The sequence below is a fragment of the Toxotes jaculatrix genome, chromosome 6 (assembly GCF_017976425.1).
Source record: "Toxotes jaculatrix isolate fToxJac2 chromosome 6, fToxJac2.pri, whole genome shotgun sequence".
In the NCBI taxonomy this organism is placed as follows: Eukaryota; Metazoa; Chordata; class Actinopteri; family Toxotidae; genus Toxotes; species Toxotes jaculatrix.
Genome location: NC_054399.1, coordinates 21999232 through 22021420, shown reverse-complemented (window position 1 = coordinate 22021420; position 22189 = coordinate 21999232). Strand labels below are relative to the sequence as shown.

The 22189-nt window shown below is 38.9% G+C and overlaps 1 protein-coding gene across 1 annotated transcript; it reads left to right on the top strand.

Moving 5' to 3' along the window:
- Positions 1–11009: 11009 nt before the first annotated feature.
- Positions 11010–16606, top strand: rgs4 (regulator of G protein signaling 4). Its single transcript, XM_041040850.1, has 5 exons — positions 11010–11185; positions 11462–11566; positions 12966–13030; positions 14598–14761; positions 15527–16606. Exons 1-5 carry the CDS (start codon positions 11142–11144, stop codon positions 15764–15766), a joined length of 618 nt encoding a protein of 205 aa, XP_040896784.1. The 5' UTR covers positions 11010–11141; the 3' UTR covers positions 15767–16606.
- The last annotated feature ends 5583 nt before the right edge of the window (positions 16607–22189 follow it).

Here is a 22189-nt window from a genome sequence, read left to right as displayed (position 1 = left end):
ACAATGCCAGATTAAAGAAAAGGGCATTGTGAGAACTGGATAAACTGAATAAAAGAATCTCTCTGTTTTTAACATGCCACGGTAGCTGCTCCTGATAATGCAAAGACAGAGCACAAAGTCACAACTAGTTTGTCCACAGACTTTGTATGAGGCAAAGGTGAAAATGTAAACCGGGCGTCTCAGCCCTACACAGGTGAGGCTTACATACGGGATTAGAGTTCATTTTTAGTCACTGTAGTGACTGTTCATTGAACTGTTGGCTTAAGAGTTTTGTCCACAGTGAAATAACTCAACAAAATACATTTAATTACCAGTTACACTTTCTGAGGTACTCGTACGGTTTTGGTTAAATATAGGTTTTAAAAGGGCAAAGAGCACTTTGGCGCTCAGAGCAAAAAGCGCAGAACTGGCTGCTGTTAATCCAGAATTATCTTTAATAAAGAAAGAAGATAGAGGAAGATGACGGAGTTAAGCTGGCTTTAAGAAAAGATATTGCTTGGCCTGTGACATCAGGTGTACCAAGAGTAAATAGTGGAATAAGAGTGTATATATAATCATGACAGTCTATGACGAGTGCATAAAGATACGGCTGAAAATTAACCAAGTGGTCCTCTCAGCTCCTAGAAACACTGAGTCGGTTTCTCAGGGATTTAATGTTCCTGGTCTTGTATCAGACACAAGGTGGTGCTATAGCATAACAATGCAACGTCACACCAAAAACAGACACATGGTTTAAATCACACACTAGAAGTAGGTGGTTTCCAAGTCTGAGGTAAAGCAGAGGATAATGAGGATGTGTGTAAATGTATATATGTGTGTATGTTTGTACATACATTTGTGTATGCATGTACAGTATATACATACATACAAAACTACTCATCATTTACATCAGTGACCACATGTAAGATCATCACTTCACACATTCAGAGCATGCACAGCAGAAACAGAAACAGATCTCTCAGTTCACCGATCAGTTGATTTATCGACAGTGATTCGTGTCAGGGGGCAGTGACTGGTGCGGGAGAAAAGATGAGGAACAACTGTGGCTCTTGAGAGTCGTGACGGAAACACAATTTATCTCATCTCAGTTTCAGGTCTCACTGCTCACGGGGGAATATGTAAAAACCACTTTGGTGTGTGTTAAACCTGGATAGTGTTCAGTCTCTCTTCTTATGGCTTATGACATAATGCATTTGGATTTCAGAGACTTAAGCCACGTAAAGAATGACCTCATAGATTGTCTGTGCAGCTTATTATGACCCAAACTTATTTTTTTTATTGTTAGATGACTACTACTGGACGTAGTAACTATGATGTGAGCAGAGGAGGAAGTCAGGTGACATCTTATGTAGAGCATCAGAGTCTGCGTTAGGAGGTGGATGGGGTGTACAGATGGGTAAACAGAAAACAGACTTTCACACGAATTCATGTTTTGGGGTTTACTTGAAGCTGCCTGTATATTCCTAGCATCAGTAGGTAGGTTACAGTTTTTAATCGTTAATAGGAAAGAGAAGAAAGCAAATTCTCAAAATTTGGTCAAATTGTCATTTCAACTGTTGTACACCACAGAGATCCTATTATATGCAACCTTGTGTTTCTATGTTGTTTAGCTAGTGTAAAGCCTCAGTGTTGTTGCTATGGTAATGTAAAATTCAATATACCATGTGTACTGACTTAGAACAGTAGTCAGTGTTTACCAAAACAGTGTTTGTGAATAGACACCTGCTCTCCGAGAGGAGTATTTCACCCCACTTATCTCGATTTCATATTGGTATTTTAGAAAAGAAATATGGGGTTTAGGTTTATTGTTGGTGAACTAAACTGTGCATTAGATTACAGTTAGATTGCTGTTTCCCATTGCTGCTCTGTGCTGACCCCCTGGGATCAAGTGTTTACTGTGCTGGTGGCCAGTCCTCCCTCAAGGAGATACAGTACAGGTCACTGAGTGCTCTATACATAATGTCAAAACCATCTCCGAAGCGCGCACACATACACACTCGTAAGGGTGTTATGTAAGATGTTCTTTTTTGATTGTTTCGGTGAAAAAATAGTGAATGTCTTGCAGATGTCCTCCTCCAGCTTTCAACAGCAAAACACCTACTATGACAAGACCGATTGAAGTGTGGTGAAAAATACATCATGCTCAAACATGTCCAAAGGTCAGAGACCAAATACAAAAGTTCTGTAGCCAAACAGGATGCACTGATGTACTGATGCAGGAGAAATTCCATGTTTGAAGAAAATATCGATATTTAGTATGAAAAACTTCTTTAGCTTATTAGTTTTGAATGTGTGGTTCAGTCTCACCAGTCTCAACCAGGTTTTTGCTAACAGGCAGCTATTACACATGTAACAGCTAAAGAGGAGGAGACTAAATTGGAGCTAAAAAGATAAGTGAATATTGGACTGAAATTTATCTGATGCTACTCTTTGTCTGCTGGGTGCAAAAAAAAGTGTTTCCTTTCATGTCAATTTAATACTGTGATAATAATGCACGTCAGCTCGCTGTGGAGTTTTGCTGCCTCCTAGTGGCCAAATATTAACTAATACACATTTAACATACAAACAAGCAGCCATTCCTTACAAACATGTTTAATTTTGATACTTTAGTAGTTAATTCATTCATTCATGAAGTTCATTTTGAATGCAGGACCTTTACTTGTAATGGAGCACTTTCTATTTGCGGTGCTGGTACTTTTAATCATTTCAGCACTTCTTCCACCACTGAAAGTTTCAGCCCACAAAGCAGTGCAGCAGAAGGTTTCTGCCTTGTGATTTGGTGCTGAATTACCTTTAAAGGATGTAGCTGCTACACTGCAAGTCTGATTTTAATGAACCTTGTAAGGAGAAAATAGCACATGTTGTTACTGACTGGCCAGAGAGTGTGAATAATTCATAAGGGATGGTAAAATTTACTTGTTGATTTACAACTGAGAAAAACAGTTTTTCCAGCCTTAAACTGCATTGTTTATACTTTGATTAGGTGTGTGCATGAATTTAAATACATTTCAAGTCTGAAAGCCTGATAGTTTTTGCCAAGAGTGCTGTTTATAAATTCCTGCTGACATTAAATTATTATGTTCAAACATAGATGTAACACAGATATTCAAAAAGCAATTTTATGCAACACCGAGTGAGGATCCGTAGCCCCAGAAACTGTGGCTGAATTATACATGTTAAATGTTATTAATTAGTTTAATTTGTTTTGCATGTTAAAGCTTTTTTTTTTTTTTTTACATCTTAAAGTGCAACCCCAAATAAATCCTACACTGTTGAAAATGCTTTTGTCCTTGCCTTTGAGTGTGAGGTAGTATAGCAGTTTAGAGGAAAATGGCCTGACATAGCATTTTCCATGACAAACAAAGGGAGACAGCATCACTGACTGCAGCCTAAGACCCCAAATTACACACCTCATGACTGGCTAATGGAGGACTGAGTGTGACCATTTTATTGGCAGTGATTGCACAGACAACACACATTCACACACACACACACACACACAAATACACTCTCTGACACACACGCATATGCATGATCACGCACAACTACAAAGGAAGGATGTACATTGGAAAACAAGTTTTGAATCCCCAGATATAGTGATTGACAGACATTATTTATCAGACAGAAAGACAAAATACATCATACAGAAAATGACCAGTTCAAAGTCTTTCAGTTGTTTCTAGGTAGGTAAATCCATTAACAATGAATATGTAATTAAGATAATTAATGGGAAAACAGACACATGGACAACTAATGATTACAAACAATCAATATTTATTGGATTGTACACTTCAAATCATGGGTCAGTGCAACCCAGTAAGAAGATCAACATGATTTGTTTTGTGATGACATGTTTTGAGAGCAAAAAGAGGAACTAACCAGTGTTAGTATGGTGCTTTGTGAGTGTACATTTTCTGTGTGGAGAAAACACAGGGGGAGCTACAGCCACCTTTCCTTTTGCAATCCTGTATTGTATAAAGAAAATAAAGCTGGATCCATGACACAATAAAATGAAATTATTAACTGAAAAGCAGTTTTTATCAAAATGAGTGTTTTGAAAAAAATATCCTCAGGCAAATAATTCCAAAGTCTAGGGATCCTGATCCTGATGGTCCTGTTGTCTAGGTTTGTATTTTCAAGATTTGTCAACATACAGCACTTTGTGAGAAATGACCACTTCTGTTTCTTTGTTTGGTGGACAGACTGGAATATAACCCAAGTAGACAGGATGTATACATATCTCACTGGAATTGGGGCTGGATATTGATCGCACTTAGGTCATGTCTCAAACAACATCATCACATCCACAATGCATCATGGCATGTTTATTTTCCTTCCAGAACCCTGGTGATATTTGCCATTGATATATTGCACTGGAAAGCAGAAATAGGCCTAGAAGGTCTGTCAGGTTGTCAACTGATAAACAAGTTGCATGCGTAATAAACTATATGCTCTCTGACATTATCACAATAAACAGAGGTTCCCTTTTTCATTCTGTCATATGAGACCCTGACGTTTGTTATTACACAGACAGCACTCCAGTACAATAGCCGTGGCCCAAGGCTATGACATGGCTGTCTATTGGTCACATTATGGCACCCGGAAACACCTACAGGCCGTCTGCACTCTCACACTGTCTCTAGAGGGGCCCATGGTCAAACTATGAAGGGCCGTAATAATCAATGTTTATATTACATAACCACAGATGTAATGATATTTATAGAAAGATGTGATTTGTGTTTAGGTCAGATTCACTGACTGACAGTTATTACCAGCAGGGCGAGATTTGTGGAATACCACAAAAAATTACTTCATCATCATGGCAGGTTTCACATCTCCAACACAAGTGATTTACATGTAGGAGTATATGCTTGTGATAACAGTTGTTCCGAGAACACATCCATGGTTTTAAATTGACTTCTTCAAGTGATAATTTTGACATTTCAATTATGGATGAAGAGTTGTGGTGAATGGACTATTCAGGGACAACCCAGGCTTTGTTGAACACAGACAACAGATTTTATGTGTTGAGTGAAGGCCAACAAGCCTTCACTATAAGAAGAAGAATTATTTTATTAAAATTAGAGGAGATGTTGGAATACTTGGAATATTATAATTTATTTCTAGGTTAAGTGGAAATGGGAAACATCGCTGGGAAAGGATGAGTTCAATATTTTTTTTTTAACTCTGCTCTTTTTATCTTATTTTTTAACGTCAGGGGTGGCGGCAATATTTCATGCGACATTTCGAAAATCCGACAAGTCTAGTAAATGTAATTTCTAAAGTTTTCTAAAGAGTTGTAAAACTGTGATGTTACAGCTATTCAGGCTTAGGCTTACTGTGGTTGACGATAAAATTTTTCAAGCTTCTAGCCAAAAATGGAAAAGCGTGGCCTTGTGTGCATCTATCAACGTTACATCGTTTGTCATGGGGTCAGTGTGGCTCCCATTAAGCCAGGTATTCATGGCTTCTAGACAAGAAGACAAAACACTGCGGAGCACTTGATCTCCCTCCGCATCCACATAAATACACCAAAATGCTCTTACACACTATAGCAAACTTGCTCACTCAGCTTCGAGCACATAAACATGACACTGATTCAGGCATGCACAAACACACACAATTCAGTGACTCATCCATCATCACTCTGTCCCCATGTTTGATCAAAGCTGTGTACTTGGCCACCCAACAACAGTGTTTCTGATAGGTATCTGAACCTGCATGCTGTTCCACACGTAGCCTCATCACAGCTCATTACGGACCACCAGGACTGACTTACTGACAAGCACTTTAAGCAGTCACTGCAGGAGCCCTCTCTCCTCCTCTGCACCATCACCATGAGTTCTGTGCTACGGGTCATTTAGCTGATGCTGGAAAAGTCCACTTCTTTGTTTGGGTTTGATATGCTAATTGCCACGGCTCAGGGCATATAATGAAAGCTGACTTTACGGTAACCCCTGAGCAACTCATTGTTGTTGGAGCCAGCCGGTGTTTAAAGTGTCATGCTTGATAAAACTCCTCACAGTTACCATATGCGACATTTTCATAAAACAACTGTTCCGTCAGTGTCCCCATGCAGAGAGGCTGACGTGGAGGAGCCTGCACGGTGTGAGAGTGAGTCTGAGTTGGCCTGGAAAGTTACATCTTCACTCACAGCAGTTGCTCAACTGTAGCAATTTCATGAAAACTTCTATATTTGTTGCTAGAAAACAAGAAGGGATGGAACAGAGAAAGAAACTGTGATTAGCATGCAGGATAAAGAAACAGCATCATCTAAAGAAGTTCATCAGTCAGAAGTCCAGTGATGTTAAATTACTGAACTACAGTACAAAGACAAAGTAGAGTGTGGGAACAAAAATGTAGAAACACCGCAAGAAGCAGCTGGTGACCAAACAAGGCTAAGACATTAAATTACTTTACACGGTTATCGAAATACAAAAATCCCTAATTAAATGAATAGCTTTATGGGCTTTTACATTGGTAATTTATGTTTCCAATATTACCAGTTCAACAGACTGAGGAGGAGCTGATAAGCAGATGGGAGACAAAGCTAAAACAGCTAGACCAGCGTAATTTTTTAATCAAGCCTAGTTAGCTGCCTTTTTTATTGCGAATACCCTTGACACAGCCTTTCACCCCTCAATTCATCATCAGTACAGGACTGGAAATGCAGCTGACTGATAGCGCTGGCGAGTCACTTTAGTAAGTGCTTTGTACACCTGAGTGGGACAGTACATGACGCACAACGGCAGATTAACCTCAGACTATCCGTCATGCAAGCCCTGCTTAAATAATGTCTGGATAAGTTGTAAAGTGAGTGACTGTGAAGCCTCCGTGTTTAATTGGATTGGGGAATGGGTTGGGTTGTGGGACTTATATTAACAGATTGGGTCAAGCATATATTTGATTTAGAGATGTATATAATTATTGGATTGTACAGTTGAACCTAATTAATAAAGTCAGTGTTATTGGTGTAGTCAGAGTGAGAGTACAGGACATTTCATCTGAATGTGTAAGCAGAGGTCCCTCTGTACCTGGAACCCCACCAAGTTAAATATTCACCAGCCACCTTGGACCATTACAACCCGCATTTCTTCCTCACACTTTTTTCTCCATACACACATGACCTGTTTCTCATCTAAAACAGGTTAAAGAGGTCAGGCAGAAAGGAGATGACAAAATGTGTCCTGCTCTGCTGCATCTGCCCTGTAAGTCATAAATGGGAGGACAGTGAAGGTAAATGGATCTCGTCATCTTATTAGTAATTTCAGTTCAAGTTAAGGACACGGAGGCCATTGCTTTTGGTTTTCTCAAGAGTTTACTGTAAAGGCAGCACAGTAAACAAGTCAAGTCAAAAAACATAATAATGATGTCAGACTGGGAATGTTAGCTGCCCTCCTTTAATTTCCACATCCACTCCCCGCCTGTCAGATTTACCCGTCATATTGAGTGTCTCTCCAGATGACAGATGCAGCTCTTGACCACATGAGAGATGCAATTATCCTTCGCTAACTGCCCACTACCAAAGCGATGGGAATGAAGTAGATGGCTTGTGAAGGCTTTGGCGTCCCTCCTCAGAGGAGTTGTGAGATCTGTGGGGCCAAGAGGAGGCATGAGTGGCATAATTTATTGAGACCATCCCGCTATTTCCAAGGCTGTTCACTGCCACCTGATGTAGTTTATGAGGGTCTATATCCACTGCTCGGATGCTGCCTTGGCTCGTCTTGACCTTTGGAGCCATGAATAGAATTGTAAACGTGTTTTGCCACGCATCCATTAAACACAGTGTTTTTTAAACTCTGATGATTGCCTTCCTAACAACCTGTTACCTGAAATAACTTGCAGCGCAGCCGGTCTCATTCAGCTGATTTGTTTTGGTCTAAATATTGTATGAACGTGTCTGCCGCAATGTTTTGCTTTGGAAACAAAACCTCTAGTACAAAACGGAAAAGAAGGATTTGTATTCTGAATCTGTATAAACACCATAAACACTGGAGGCTAATTCCCTTCACATGACCTACAGGACAAGGGTATTCTGAGGTAACCTGTGGTCAGTACAATTACAATAAAAAAGGATTTTGCTGTGAGTGGTAGTTTGGAAAAACAGAAATGTAAAACTTTTTTTTTTTTAAACTACACCTGTCAAACACTGTTTCAAATGACAATTTAATACAAATTCACAGTGGAAAAGTAATATAGGTAATTTTGGGAGCAACTGACCTACTTTGTCTTTTTGGTTTGAGGACTTGTTGGTTTAGTTTGAGAAGTGGGAAAAAATTTTTTTCCTCACAGTAAATTTCTCAGTAGTGATGTTATGTTATGTTATGTTATGTTATGTTATGAATGATCCACTTCTTAGATTCTATGGCTCTTTGGTACAAACTAAGGGAACAGCGTTGTCCTTCAGAGCCATTCTTTTTATTGTCATGCCCAAAATTTGCACTGCTTTTTAAATGGCTGACTCGTTCGTGTAACAGTAAGAACTAGCCAGTCACTACTACTACTATGCCACTATACTTTCAGTATTAAAGTAGTTGTAGAAAGTAGTTTTAAAAACATACAACTCAAGGATCACTTATTAGGTTTTCTCTTCATCAATAAATGGAGTTAGCTTGACAGCTGTAGCACCTTTAAGACTTATTTGTTTTGACCATGCATAAATTGAACTTTACAAATTTAAGATTGCCCAGATCAAGGTTTTGTTTTCTCTTCACAGTTTGGTTATCAGAACAATGGCTGTGAGCCAGGTAAAATAACTCTCTTTGGTTTCTGTCAACGAGGGGTTGATTATGAATTTTGCCTTTCAATCTCCTGTTGCTTACCGGCACTCACCGAGACAGAGGGATGTGATTAGAGCACCAGAAGCCAGGCTTACACAGCAGCAAGATAATGATGGCTCCGCATGTTCCTGGCACACACACACACTTCACACCTGAGAATCTAGCCCCATCTCTCAACAGTTTTTTTTTCAGCCCATACAGCATCTCATCATACTGCATCAGACACAGATATGCAGGCGCTGGGTAAGACAGACAGCAACCAAATGCACAAAAAAACTGGGAAGAACCAAGATTCTCATCTAAATTACAGAGATGAAAGACAAAAATATATGAAGTATGAAGTGTATGATAAAAAATGAAAGGAGACAGCATATACAACAGTATGTTTTACATTTAGTAACAATATATTTTACATTTTGAATGGTTATGGTGCACAGTCCACCAATGTATTGAGAAAGGTTTTTGTTCACGTGTGATGGAACAGACATGCTGTTATACTTGCTCTTAAAGTGTTACCACTGGTGGCTCTAAAACTAATGTAACAAAAGAAATGGGTCAAATACAATCCAGTCAGGACATATGTGTGTGTATATGACATGTACACACAGCCATTACAACCTCCTCTCTGACTCTAAATTGACTGTTGTGCTGTTTGAATTTGTTTTGCTTGAACTTTTGGCGGTTCTCCATGCTTTAAATGGCTACATATGTTAGCTACAAATCAGCAAGGTATGTTTCTGCTTCAGCTGCTCTTAGATCATTTAGAGAAAAGAATCCAAGCTGCTTTCAGGCATCAGATAAAAGGAAAAGTGTTCAGGGCTACAGATTTAGACATGAGGTCATGTGTAAAAGAGGCACCAGGGGACAGAAAGAAGGAAAGAGGGAGGTGATTCTTATTTCCTTGCATGCATTTATCAGAAAGTTATCCTCTGGACTTTGAACCTAACTCTGCTTGCCTATAGCTTGATCTCATTTAATTTATTACCTGGGTGTGAGGCAGCAGATGTTGAATCAGATGAGCTGATCAAAGCAGCCTGCACGGCTTGCTGTCTCTGAGGGGCCTCACAGTCCCTCAACACTTATTTCGCGAAGAAGTGACAAGGACAAGATACAACTCAAGTGGCACCTAATTCAAAACGGTGGTGTGTATTTAATCTGTACTTTATGCTTTAATGTTTAATTCTTATTGAAAGCAAAAGCAAACAAAAGTGGATTTTAAGATCATGGTGGAGCCACTGTGGCATATACTTCTCTGCAAGATATTTAACATCCTGACTCTGTGGGTGTAGATAAAGCTGCTACTGGTGCAAACTGTGGAAGCTGCAGAGTGAAAACGTGTATGCACAGTAAATCATAGACAGTTGCAGAAATTTGATTTGTGGTGACAGTTTTGTAGCGCTTTTGTCATTCAAGAGCAGCGATTGTGTTTCAATCACAGAAAGTCCTAAACAATCAAAGACCTAAACAGTAACACAGAAAGCTCGCCTGACTTCTGAAATGACCAATTTTTCAGCTAAAAAAAAAAAAAAAAAAAAAAAAAGATTCGTATGAGTATTTTCTCACAGGTGTTTTTGTTATTTTGTCCACCCTATTTATATAGATGATGTTAGGATGAATAACAGAAATGCCTCTACAAACTTCATCCTCCAAACTGATCATAGAGGTGAATTCACACCTTGCTAAATATTAATACCTTTATGAAGGAGGATTTACTCCAGGACTGTTATTAGCCTGCATTAGTTTTAGCCAGGTGTTCCTAATAAAATGGCAACTGAGCGCAGTACACAGCACACAGCATGAAACTGGGACAGAGAAGGTTTTACTGATGGACAACTCTTATGTGCCTGACTGTAAACTCTCACTGCTGTAAGCTGAAGGAAAGTGGATCCAGCACTAAAAACAAATGACAACATTTTCCTACAGATGCCTCCTTGACTGCAGTGGACTGAAATACTGCCTGGATTTATTTAGTTTTTACTCAGTTTGATGAAGCTGTGTGTTTTTTTCCACAGAGGTGGATGACTTCAGCAATTCCTCAAATGCTTTAGGCGCCTGCCTCAGTGGAAAACACCTTTTGTTTTGGTTGTATATGATCCCATCTTCTGTAAATTTCCCCCATTTTCTCTCTCCTCCCTCACTGTTCTTTTCATTCGTCCTCTCGCTGTCTGATGTGATTGGTCAGTTTTCTGTCAGTGTGCACACTGGAGGTATAAAACCACTGTTGGGGGTGGAGACACACGCAGGCTGCTGTCTAATACTGAGGAACACTTCTATAAAAACTCTGCTGCTCACAGTCACACTGTTGCCTTCCTGTCGTCATTTACAACAACAGTACCGACTTTGGATCTCTAACATTCCACCATGTGTAAAGGACTTGCAACACTTCCTGCAACATGCTTGAAAAGGTAAGAATAATTCAGTTTGAGCAACAGGACAGGTAGATAGAAGTGTAAAAATATCTACAGTAAAATGTAGTTTTATATGTGCCCATGCTGACTTTTTCAAATGCATCTTTTTATTTTTGATAAAGCACTTCAGCCAGTTGGCAATCTGCTCACCACTTGTTTACATGAAGCAGATCTTCATTCAAGCAAGTCTTTGTGCAGACATTACTAATGCAAACAAACTAAAGTCTTCTCAAATGCATTTCACTCACTGCCATCTTATCTGCCTCTCCACAGTGCCAAAGACATCAAGCACAAAATAAGCTTTTTACTCCAAAAGCCTGAACCTCAAGCTGCGGATCAGAAGCAGATGAAAGAGAAGAACGCTGCTGCTGTGAAGAGGTCAGAGGAATTAATCTCTGTTAGTTCAGTTTGTGTACAGTTTAAAGTATTTGTTCTGGTTTGTGTTTATTCTTCAGAACCCTCTTTAAGCTACACTTCCAGGAGTTAAAAAAAAAAAAGAATTCAGCCATATTCACACAGAATAAAATGACAAACTCTCCCTTCATGTTTCTTGAGAGAGGCTCTGTGTGTGTGTTGCATCAAAAAGAATTCACAAATTGTATTTTAATCTGGAAATGCTGCACAGCATTCTTGTTTTTTTGTTCTTCTTTTTAAGTTCAGTGATGATTGCTTTGTTTTGTTTCAAAAATAGCCTTTGCCTCCTTTCATGTGCGTAATTGTATTGCAGCAGTTGATTTATGTTGCCATGGAGAAAATGTATAATAGCTCTCATTATTGATATTAGTTTGACACACAATTACTGTTTCTGTTCGTAGTGTAATTTTTGATATTGAATTACGTTTGCTGGGGAACACATCATGCCTTGTTTCTGCCTTATTCCGGCCTTAATGACCCGTCCTCAGGTTGTGTTCCCCTGGGAAGGCTCTTATTGTTCTTTATGAGCAGGTTAGCATTGACGTTACTTACCCTGACCTTTTCCTTTCAGTAACGTGTAGACCATTCAGAGCCGGTTGTTGAAAATCAGTATTCTGTTTTCCTGCTATAATTATTCAGCAGCAGTGTCCCCCACTCCTTTCACAACCCACAGGCAGGCTGTAGAGCATCTGTGACAAGCATCATTAAAGTGATTTATATGAACATACATTATTCCTTTCTAATTGGTGAGAAGTATTTTATTAAGTTTTCTCCTTATTGCTGTGGTTTCTGAGGTGATGAAATCTTTCAGGAGGCATTATTGCATTTATAGGTTTTGCTGTGTAAATGTCAGATGACGCATGATGGTATGATTAGATTTGCTGCCATTATTGATCAGTGTCTTGATGCAGCTGGTATCTGGATGAGCTGGACTCATTTGGAACCGGAAAGGAAAACCTAGACCATAAAGCTGTCTTACTGTGATGGAAATACTTCTGAGACAGTATTTCAAATATAGTGTTTTGCACTGGTTTGGATGGGATATCGAGAAGCCAGCAGGACAGTTTATCTACCTAATCAGTGGAGGCAGCAAATGCCTTATTAAACCACATTAATACACACAGTAGAAATGGTTTTATAAAAAAATCCCAGATGGGAATACGCCCTGCATGGGACTGAAAAGGATAAAACTCCAAATGAAACCAGATCAAATATATCCTGAACACAAACTGTGTGAGTCTCTAGAGTGTCATTTACTGTACGCAGAAATAGTTGCATGCATACTGCGGCTTCTCTTTAAAATGCCCGTAATGGAAAGTCTGCGCAACCTTATTTAGAAAACCTTTCTTCTTCTGTGTTTTAGGGTGCCTGCTGCAGCTGAGGTAAAGAAATGGAAGGAGTCTTTCAGCCACCTAATGAACAGTGACAGTAAGTGTTCCATTATAGTTTCACACCTACATTTTTTTTTTTTCCTGAACTGGAAAAAGGCTAATGAGGCCATGCTCAGTCTGAGACTAATAATACTAACATTAACTGTCAGGCGGATGCTTGACTCATTAGTTCTCCATCAGAATCTCCCTCAGAGCTTATGCCCCCCCCCCCCCCCCCAAAGAAAAAACAAAAAAACCAAAAAACTAAACATGATTATTCTCATGTGACATGATGGTGATGCAATCATGGGAATATTATCAGATGAGGTCCTGGCCTTCACATTCCTTGCTAATGGTTGCTGGTAAGGTTTTGGCAATCTCAGAAGTGATGTTTCATTTCTTTGATGGCTCAAAATTAAAAAGGAATGAATTACAGTACGGCACGTTTGGTTTGGTTGGTTTCTGAAATGTGCAAATTAAGCAGCATCACCCTGCACACACCCTCTGACACATTAACGCTGTGTTCATGATGTTAAAGAAAAGTTGAGGAGCCTCAGCTGGGACACACAAACATGCAAATTGAGATCATATACGTGCACACACACACACACACACACACACACACACACACACACACACACACACACACACACACACACACACACACACACACACACGCACACACACACACACAGAGGCTCTCCGATGCATTCTCATGCCCTGGTTTTCTGCTACGTGTCTGGAGGCACTAGTCAGCGGCCCCTCAGGGCGTCCTGACCAGTGCTGAGTGTATGTGTGTGTGTGTGTACATAAACCCTCTGAGAATTTCACTGTGTGTGTATGTGTGCTCACAAAAGGGGAGCAATGGCCCAGCGGGAAACCAGCTGAGTCCTGATCTGCTCTGTTCCATGACCTCATTCACTGACCTCCAACATTGTCGTGTCTTCCCTCTGTCTTCCCGACTTCATCTGTCGGCTCCCATTGATAGGATCTACTTTATCTTATCATGGCCTCAGTGGTCTTCTCCATCTGTCCTCTGAGTCATGTAGGATTTTGAACTTCTACAAAGGCTCAGATCTGTCTGTAGTGTGCTCTTCCATTAACTGACCTTGATTACGAGAAAAGACTTGTCTTGTGTATCTAAAAATACAGGATGCAATTATCGTTGCTAGAATTTGGGGTAATCGTGTTTTAATAAAATGTACGTTTTATTATGCTTGTTACATTGACCTGTTTTCATGCTTAAATGGCTTTGTTTGTCAAGTGTTTATTTTCTCTTAGGAAATTTGAGGTCTCTTTTTCATCCATTGCTCACTCACAAATCCAGCGCCTTCTTTTAGTTTGTGTTGTAAGGCAGGATTACTGAGGTCCTGCCAAACCTGGTCCAGGGACTCACAGGCTAAAATTTACCTTAATGATTTTCAGATTAGGTACTTACCAGCATTTTGGCTAGATTTGTGCACCTGTTGGTACCTGAAATCAGAACGATGTCACTGCTGTGTCATTTTGGTTTTCTCTTAATGACACTTCAATAAAACACGAATCAGCTTATACACCTTCACTCATGAGTCTGTAAGGCTGGACTTTATATTTAAATGAAATATATTTTTTTCTTTCTGTGTTAGCGGGTCGCACGGTCTTCACCACCTTCCTGAGGTCAGAGTTCAGCGAGGAAAACATGGATTTCTGGGTCGCCTGTGAAGACTACAAGAAGATGTCATCTTCCAAGCTGGTGACCAGAGCCAAGCAGATCTACCAGCAATATGTTGAGGCAGATGCTCCTAATGAGGTAATTATATGATAATACTGCTGAGATGAAATGTCAAACAATCAGTGAGCTTGATCAGTATGAGGAAAATGAATTCATAAAAATGAAACAGTAAATTACTTTTCCAAAAAAAAAAAAGAAAAGTTACAAGGTGGGAAGACAAAACAAGCCAGGAATGATTCTAAAAATGGCAAAGAAAGAAAGAGAAGCTAAAATTGTGAACATGAAGAAAAAGGATAAAGAACACTTTTTTTGAGAGTGTGTGACAGCTCAACACACACTTCAAAGTCATTTTTGTAAATCTTATTAATGCAGCTGCACATTCTGCTTGACTGAAGTGAATACTTGAGCTGATTGTGACCGTGCAGGCTTTGAATGTGCACATGAATACTGTTGTACTAATGACCATTCTGTTGGCTGCCTGATCAAAGGTGAACTCTTTGTTTTAATCATCATCAGCAGAGGAGTTAGGATGCCTAATGCGGATAAAGAAAATTTGACTCAGCTCACATCAGTTCATTCGATTTACTTTTAAAATTACAAAGAGGAATCAATATCAAATAGTGTTTTCTCTTCCACTGTCCACCTAGGCCTGTGCTTTGCTTTATGACAGTAAATGACTACATATATATAATATTATATAATTAAGCTGCTATGTCGTCTCTATGACTGAAAATAAAGAAAAATAGTCAAATAATATCAGCAGATTTATATTCCTGAAATCTTGACAGATTTTGTCCTCAGTGTCTTAACCCATCATCTCCCCTCCTTCTTTGTTGTTTTAAGGTAAACCTGGATGCAGTGACCAGAGAACAAACGAGGCAGAACGTCGAGAACGCCTGCCCGTCTTGTTTCGACGAGGCTCAGAGGATGATCTATATCTTAATGGAGAAGGATTCCTACAGACGCTTTCTCAACTCCAAACTGCTCCAGGACCTGTGTCAGGCACAGATGACCAATGAGAAGAAGGAGATGAAAAACTGTGACTGTGCAGAGGACAGACAAGCATTAGCTGGTGGTGCCTAAACAGGAAGGAAGGAAGGAGGGAATGATTAAAGAAAGTGCCAAAGACTGAAAATGTGTGAGAGGGCAGACACTGATAAAAATAGGTTTGTTTCCTGTGTGTGCAGTGTTTATAGTTTAGAAAAAGCTGTGGTTTAGAAGGTGACTTAAAGGTTCATTTGAGATGTGGTCAAGACTTTCTGGGTTTTTTTTTTTTTTTTTTTGGATACGTTTACTTGTTATTCATTCCTGGAAATCTTTGGTAGCCATTTAAAGGTTTGATGTGGCTCCTGTATGTTGGCTGTACGTGCATGAAAAAAAAACAAAAAACATTTCTGCATCCATCATCAGCTGTCATGGATTACAATGGTTAATAGTGGGTGATTAAATATTTCATTGTACAATATAAAAACAGAGGATGTTTAAATGTTTTCATTGTGAAGTTTAACTTTTGCTTCTGGTTTCACTGCAAAACATAACCTGTTCTCCAAGTCATGGCCAGGCTATGTTGATACTTACAACAGAAAACAATCTAAAGCTACCTCCATCCAGCCAATACAGCATCCCTGTTGCCACTGGAGCATGTTGTCAGTGGAAACTTACACAAAGACATTTTTATTTGAATAACAACAGTGTAAAGTTGTTGTATCTCGAAAGTAAAACACACAGTTCTTTTTAAGAATAACCCAGTTTTACTGAAAGTGATAGGAACACAGACATTAAGATCATATGCTGAGTAATATTTTGTGTCAAGCATTAAAGATGACTGACCCATCAGTATTAAAATGTTGTATTTATTTAATTCAAAGATTTATTCAAGTAGATTTTTTTATAGATTTTAAAAATAAAAAAATAATGAAAACAGCTGATGTGGATATGTTTATTTTTTGAAACTACATTAAATGAACCATCTTGAATTCATCCGCTGTGCAGTGTAGTTTTGGCTGTCAACAGTCCTTAGTTATCGTTATTTTCCATTGAATCATCTTGGGCACATACTGAACAATTTAATGTTACTTACTCGTCAGCTTTACATTTTTTATTTTTAATTTCCTATTCACCAGTTATCACATGTTCATACAGCAGCAGATGGATGATCCTGATGTCTGTGTTCTCATTACTTAAAACAAGTAACTTGCTGTTTTAGAAGTTGGCTTTATCTACTCGAAATGGGAATTTTAAGCAGTATTGACTTTCTGTTGCATGCTACATAGCTGTTTGTGAGATTGTGACTCATTTGGTTGTTATTTCCCCTGTAAGTCAAACTGTTATTCTGATATTTATTATTGTAGTTTGTTATTGTGTTCACTTTAATGTGGCCTTGCATACTAAAAACTTTCATCAGAATGTACACTGTGATGGGAAGTAAACTATATACTGTATGTAGATATTTATCAAATTATGTAATTAATGTCCTATTGATGTTATATCTGTCACAATTCACAAATAAAATGATGTGTTGGATAATCAGAGCTCTGTGTGGTTAGTCGTCTTTCAGTTGGAGACTTTCTCCAGCCAGGCTGGCAGCTTTATGAGGCTGTGTGTGGCGGATAGCTGAAAGCACATCTGCATGCTAACATGCTCACAGTAAAAACCATAACATGCTGATGTTTGTTTACCATGGTAGTCATGTTAGTTTAGTTTGTTAGCATGCTAACATTTGGCAACATTTATGCCTCTTGCTCATACACACACAAACACACACTCACAAACTGAGGGTGGTTCAACTGCCATGCAAGGCGTTGGCCTGGCCATTGGGAGTAATTGGGGTTCAGTTTCCTGCTCTGCCATAGTAATTATGATGGGAGCAAGGGAGGAAAGAAGTCAGGAGAAGCTGACAGAGTCCATGTGAGGAGGACATGGCTTTGGATGGAAGCGCTGACAAAATGTTGGTCTTTGACATGGGAGACTGAGATTTCCTGCCCTGCAGTGACAGTTGCTGTTGATTTACAGATTGTAGTGAATAAGAAGGCTCATAAAACTGAATGATGGGATCCAGGTGGGTGGGAGGCAGTGATTTATTACAATTCAACCTGTAGAATTTCACTGAATATGTTATTTTGATAAAATGAAATGTGAGGGGATCACCAAAGTCAACAAGATATATTTGTACCAGATTTTATTGCAATCCATTCAATAGGATCTCTCACTCCAAAACAAAATTGTCCACTGTGTGTTATTCCAAGATGAAATGAAACGGGATCACCAATGTCATTAGGACTACTGACCCTTGCTGTGTCCATAGCTAAATGAAGTACATGTTTTGTTCTTTATTAGCTTCAGTTTTGCTTGCAGGTTGCATACATGGATGGAACTATCAACCTTTTCTAGTAATATATGTTGATCAAAAGATTTGATTTTTCTGATTAATGAACTTCAGTGTCACACAGTTGTATAGATAAGAAGTTGTTTTCATTCTCTTCAATTCTTTTTTAAAAGTGGTGTTTAAAAAAAAGACACTTTCATATAACTCAGACTGTCCCTCTATATCACATGGTAGTCATCAGAAGACATAAGGCAGTCTCTGCAATCTCCGGTGGTGACTATATAAGGTCTGCAGATTCTAAATGATTATCACATCAGAATCTAACATTACCTTATAATTACCCGAAGACAGCTTGGGCGTAAGAAAGAACACTTTTATATTAAGAGTAAAACATTATTTCGTGATCAGGACATAATTCAAATTAAAAGAAAAAAAACTTTCTATGGCTGTACCTCTTTTATTGAGTAGAACTTTTCTGTTTTAAATGTTTTCAAAAATGGCTTGACATCTAACTAAAGGAAAAAAAAAAAACAATCACCAGCAACCTTCTTTGCCAGCTGTTTGGTTGACCCTAGTTAGTTCCCACCCAGATCAGTTTGCAGTGTTTTTAGCATCATCTGCAGGACAGTTCTTACAGACACTGAAGCCTTAGCTTTAAAACTTCAAAATATAACCTCCAACCTTTCAAATCATCAGTTTATTTTCGTCAACCATGATTGTGGTTTCTCGTTTAGTCTCCTCTGTGTCTAGGACTGGCTTCACACCTTGGAGTTTGTTTGGATTTACCTCGATGACGTTGAGGGTGTTTACTGCAGCAGTATTCACATTCACAGCCTAACTTCATGCCTATTTAAGGGCAACACATTTGGAACCATGACGCATTATACAGTAAATAAGTATTTAAATACAGTAAATCTAATCTTGCGCACATCAAACTTTAACAAACAGGGAAAGGAAAAACATGCCTAAATGTTTATCTATCTAAATGTTGTATCTGTTGTCTGTTAATTCTGTCGGCTTTGCTGCTTAGTAAGGGAACAAAAATAGAATAAAAGATGCCTAGATTTTTTTTAGAGGACGAAACTGTAAAAGTATGTGGGTTAATAATTTACTGACACCCTTATACAGGCACATCACAGTGGATTAGTTCTGTAGGAGTTTTTCGATGTACGCCAAAAATGGGTTAGCCTTTGAAAACATCCTGAGTGTCCTTTATTTATACTTCCATTTATTTATCCTCTGAAAAGATGATTGCAATGACATTTGTGTCATTTTTAGCAACATTGAAAGAGTAATTTATAAGTAAACCGAATGAATACATACATACATGCTCATATCTAAACAGACACAGTTTCTCATTTCAGTCTGATTTAATGCTGTATGTCAGCCTCAGTATGCTTGGGTTCTGCAGCAAAATTGCAGTAGTCTACAACAAAGTGATAAATCCACCGGGGCCGTTGTGCTTGTGTGAATTCTTATCTGTCATCTGAAATGAATGGGACTGTAGGAGTAGTTTGGAAGAGTGTGTGAGGGGGCCAGCAGCTAGAATTTGGAGCAAAACTTTCACATTTTGGGCTGAACCTAACAATGGCCAATATTTTTCAGATGGTATTTTGTGCCTGATGAGAATTGAAAAGATGAGATGATGCAATTTAATCCAGTGTTTTATTCTCATAAATCAAATCCAAAGAGAATATTATAGAAGGTGGTTTATAAATTCTTCAGAGTAATGGTGTAGCAGGTGATAAAGGTGGGATGATGTGGTTTTAGTTGCCAGACTGACACCCCTGAAAAACAAACTAAAAGACTAAAAGCAGTCCTCTTTCTTAAGAATTTCATTTGTTGTCCTATGTCCAAGCACTTTCTGAATACCTTATGAGTGAGGAACACATTTTTTCTTCATTATCAAGCTTCAAAGAGCAACAACGCCTCATTCCTGAACAAATAAATTGGCTAAGCAGCCAGAAACAAGATTGATAAAAACAGCGTGACTAAACCAAAACAATGAGTTGAAAGGTGCTAAAATGCTCTGTGGAGCTGAGTGGAACTGCACAGTGTAGACTGTGTAAAGACAGGGCAATAGATTTGGTCTTCATTGTTGAAATCAGATGCTATGGGTGCCCAAATCATCACTGACAGAAAGAGGTCACTTGTTTGGGAAATGTAAACATAGGTTGATTTAAGCATTTTGAAGAAAGGTTTTCCTGCTGAGGTCAGTCAGGCCCCTGTAAGGACACACTTTGGTAGGTATGGAAACCCCACCTCTCAACCTCTGATCTGTGACCTTTGATGATAGCTTTGACAAAAAGTTACTAAAGAAATGCTGCTGCAGAGGAAAAGTGACTCAAGAAAGGAAGTGAGACTTCTGGTAACCCTATCCATTGACTGAGCACAGTTTGCAGTCTGTCATTCCCCGCACATAAACTGAGTCATTACTGAACCATTTGTTTCTGCCAGCGGGGTGCTAACACTGGGCTTCAACATGTTCTGAATACTAAACTCTGTTATTGTTGAATGACAATGAAATAAAATTAAGCGATCATCTGCCGAACAGACTGCAAAAAAAAGCTTGCATCACAGGCTCTTTATTTTTGATTAAGTTCCTTTGTGAGTGATGAAATGATTTCTATTTTTTCTTCAATTTACTGACAAGAAAAATCCAATGTAACTCAACTCTTCCAAGTACTGCTTTGTGATGCTGCTGATGATGATGGGAAGTGTGCAGACAATCATGATAATTGCAGTTATTATTAAACTAAAGTTTTAAGGAGAAGTCCTAAATAAGACAAATATTTCATACAGCAATTGTAACTGATGCCTAGTAACTAAACTGAGGAGGAGTTGAGACGTGCCTCAATCTGTCAAGGAAAACCTTGACCTCTTGTTGCAATAAAACATGTAGTTGTAACTAAAAAGTTCAACCAATGAAGTAATCACATATTCTGCTCAATCCTACCATTCTTCCCACCCTATCATCACCACCCTACCAAAACTGCCAATTTCTTCTACTAAGACCTCATAGGTTTTCACATTAAACTGATTCAGAATCATTGCAGAGGGATTTCCCACCGCTCACCACACAGAACACTACAGGACGTCACATTTTCATTTTGTAAAGGAGAAATATAGCTACAGCATCTCATGTAGGGGTTATGTTATATAAGACTTGTGTTTGTGTACTCTTCTTTGCCTGCAGCAGTAATACTAGCCAGAGTCTGTTCAGGCTCAGACTCTCAGGCCTGAGCGGAGCTTCATTCAGCATTAACCTGCTTATCGTTGGATGTTCTCTCCTGCCCTCCCAAAGCCAAGCAGCAGCAGCAGCCTGCTAATTGAAACCTGACGAGAGGATCTGGCGCCCTAATGTGATCATGCATGCAAGAAAGCACGTACACACTGGCCCATGTACACGCAAAACCACTTATTTCTACCACACAAACACGCACATATACTCAGTACATACAGTAAATACATGTATGTCTGGATCTCTTGTTCAGTGTCTAGAGACGTTTGGATAATAAACACTGCAGGGCTAAGGTGATTCATCTCACTGTGGTGTCTGTTTTTTGTTACTGTGTTGTATTTATGTTCATGCAGGTGCTAAAATCTGTGCAAGGTTTACATTAGCAGGTTTGTGACAACACAGAGTTTTGACACTTGTGAGTAAGCCATGACAGTAGCTTCATCAAGAATTTATGGAATCAAATCTGCCAGTGAAGATGAAGAATAAAAGAAGCAATGTGTGACCCAACTCAGAATGTAGAGAGGCCTGAGGAATTAAAATGAACCTCAAGGCAATATAACTACTACTGACTGGTGACACAAATAATAAACAGTTCAAAGGAAGAGCGGCAGACATGCATTAAAAACAAATAATTAGTTTATTTAAATCAAGATTAAAACAGGAAGAGTGAGGGCTAAGAGGCCTAAAAGAACAAAAACACTCAGGTAGTACAATTGATAGCTTTTATTCTACAAGATAAAAAAAAGGGAAATAGCCTAAATAGCACCAACCAACCACTATAATAAAAGCTTAAAACAAAGGTAGAGCCCTCGCTGTGGGGAGATCCTATCGTGTTCAGCTAATACTTACACCATGTGCTCACCAGGTGCCCACTAGGAGATAATTCAATCACTGCAAGGTTTTAAGCACTGCACTACACAACAAAGTTCAAACATGCCTA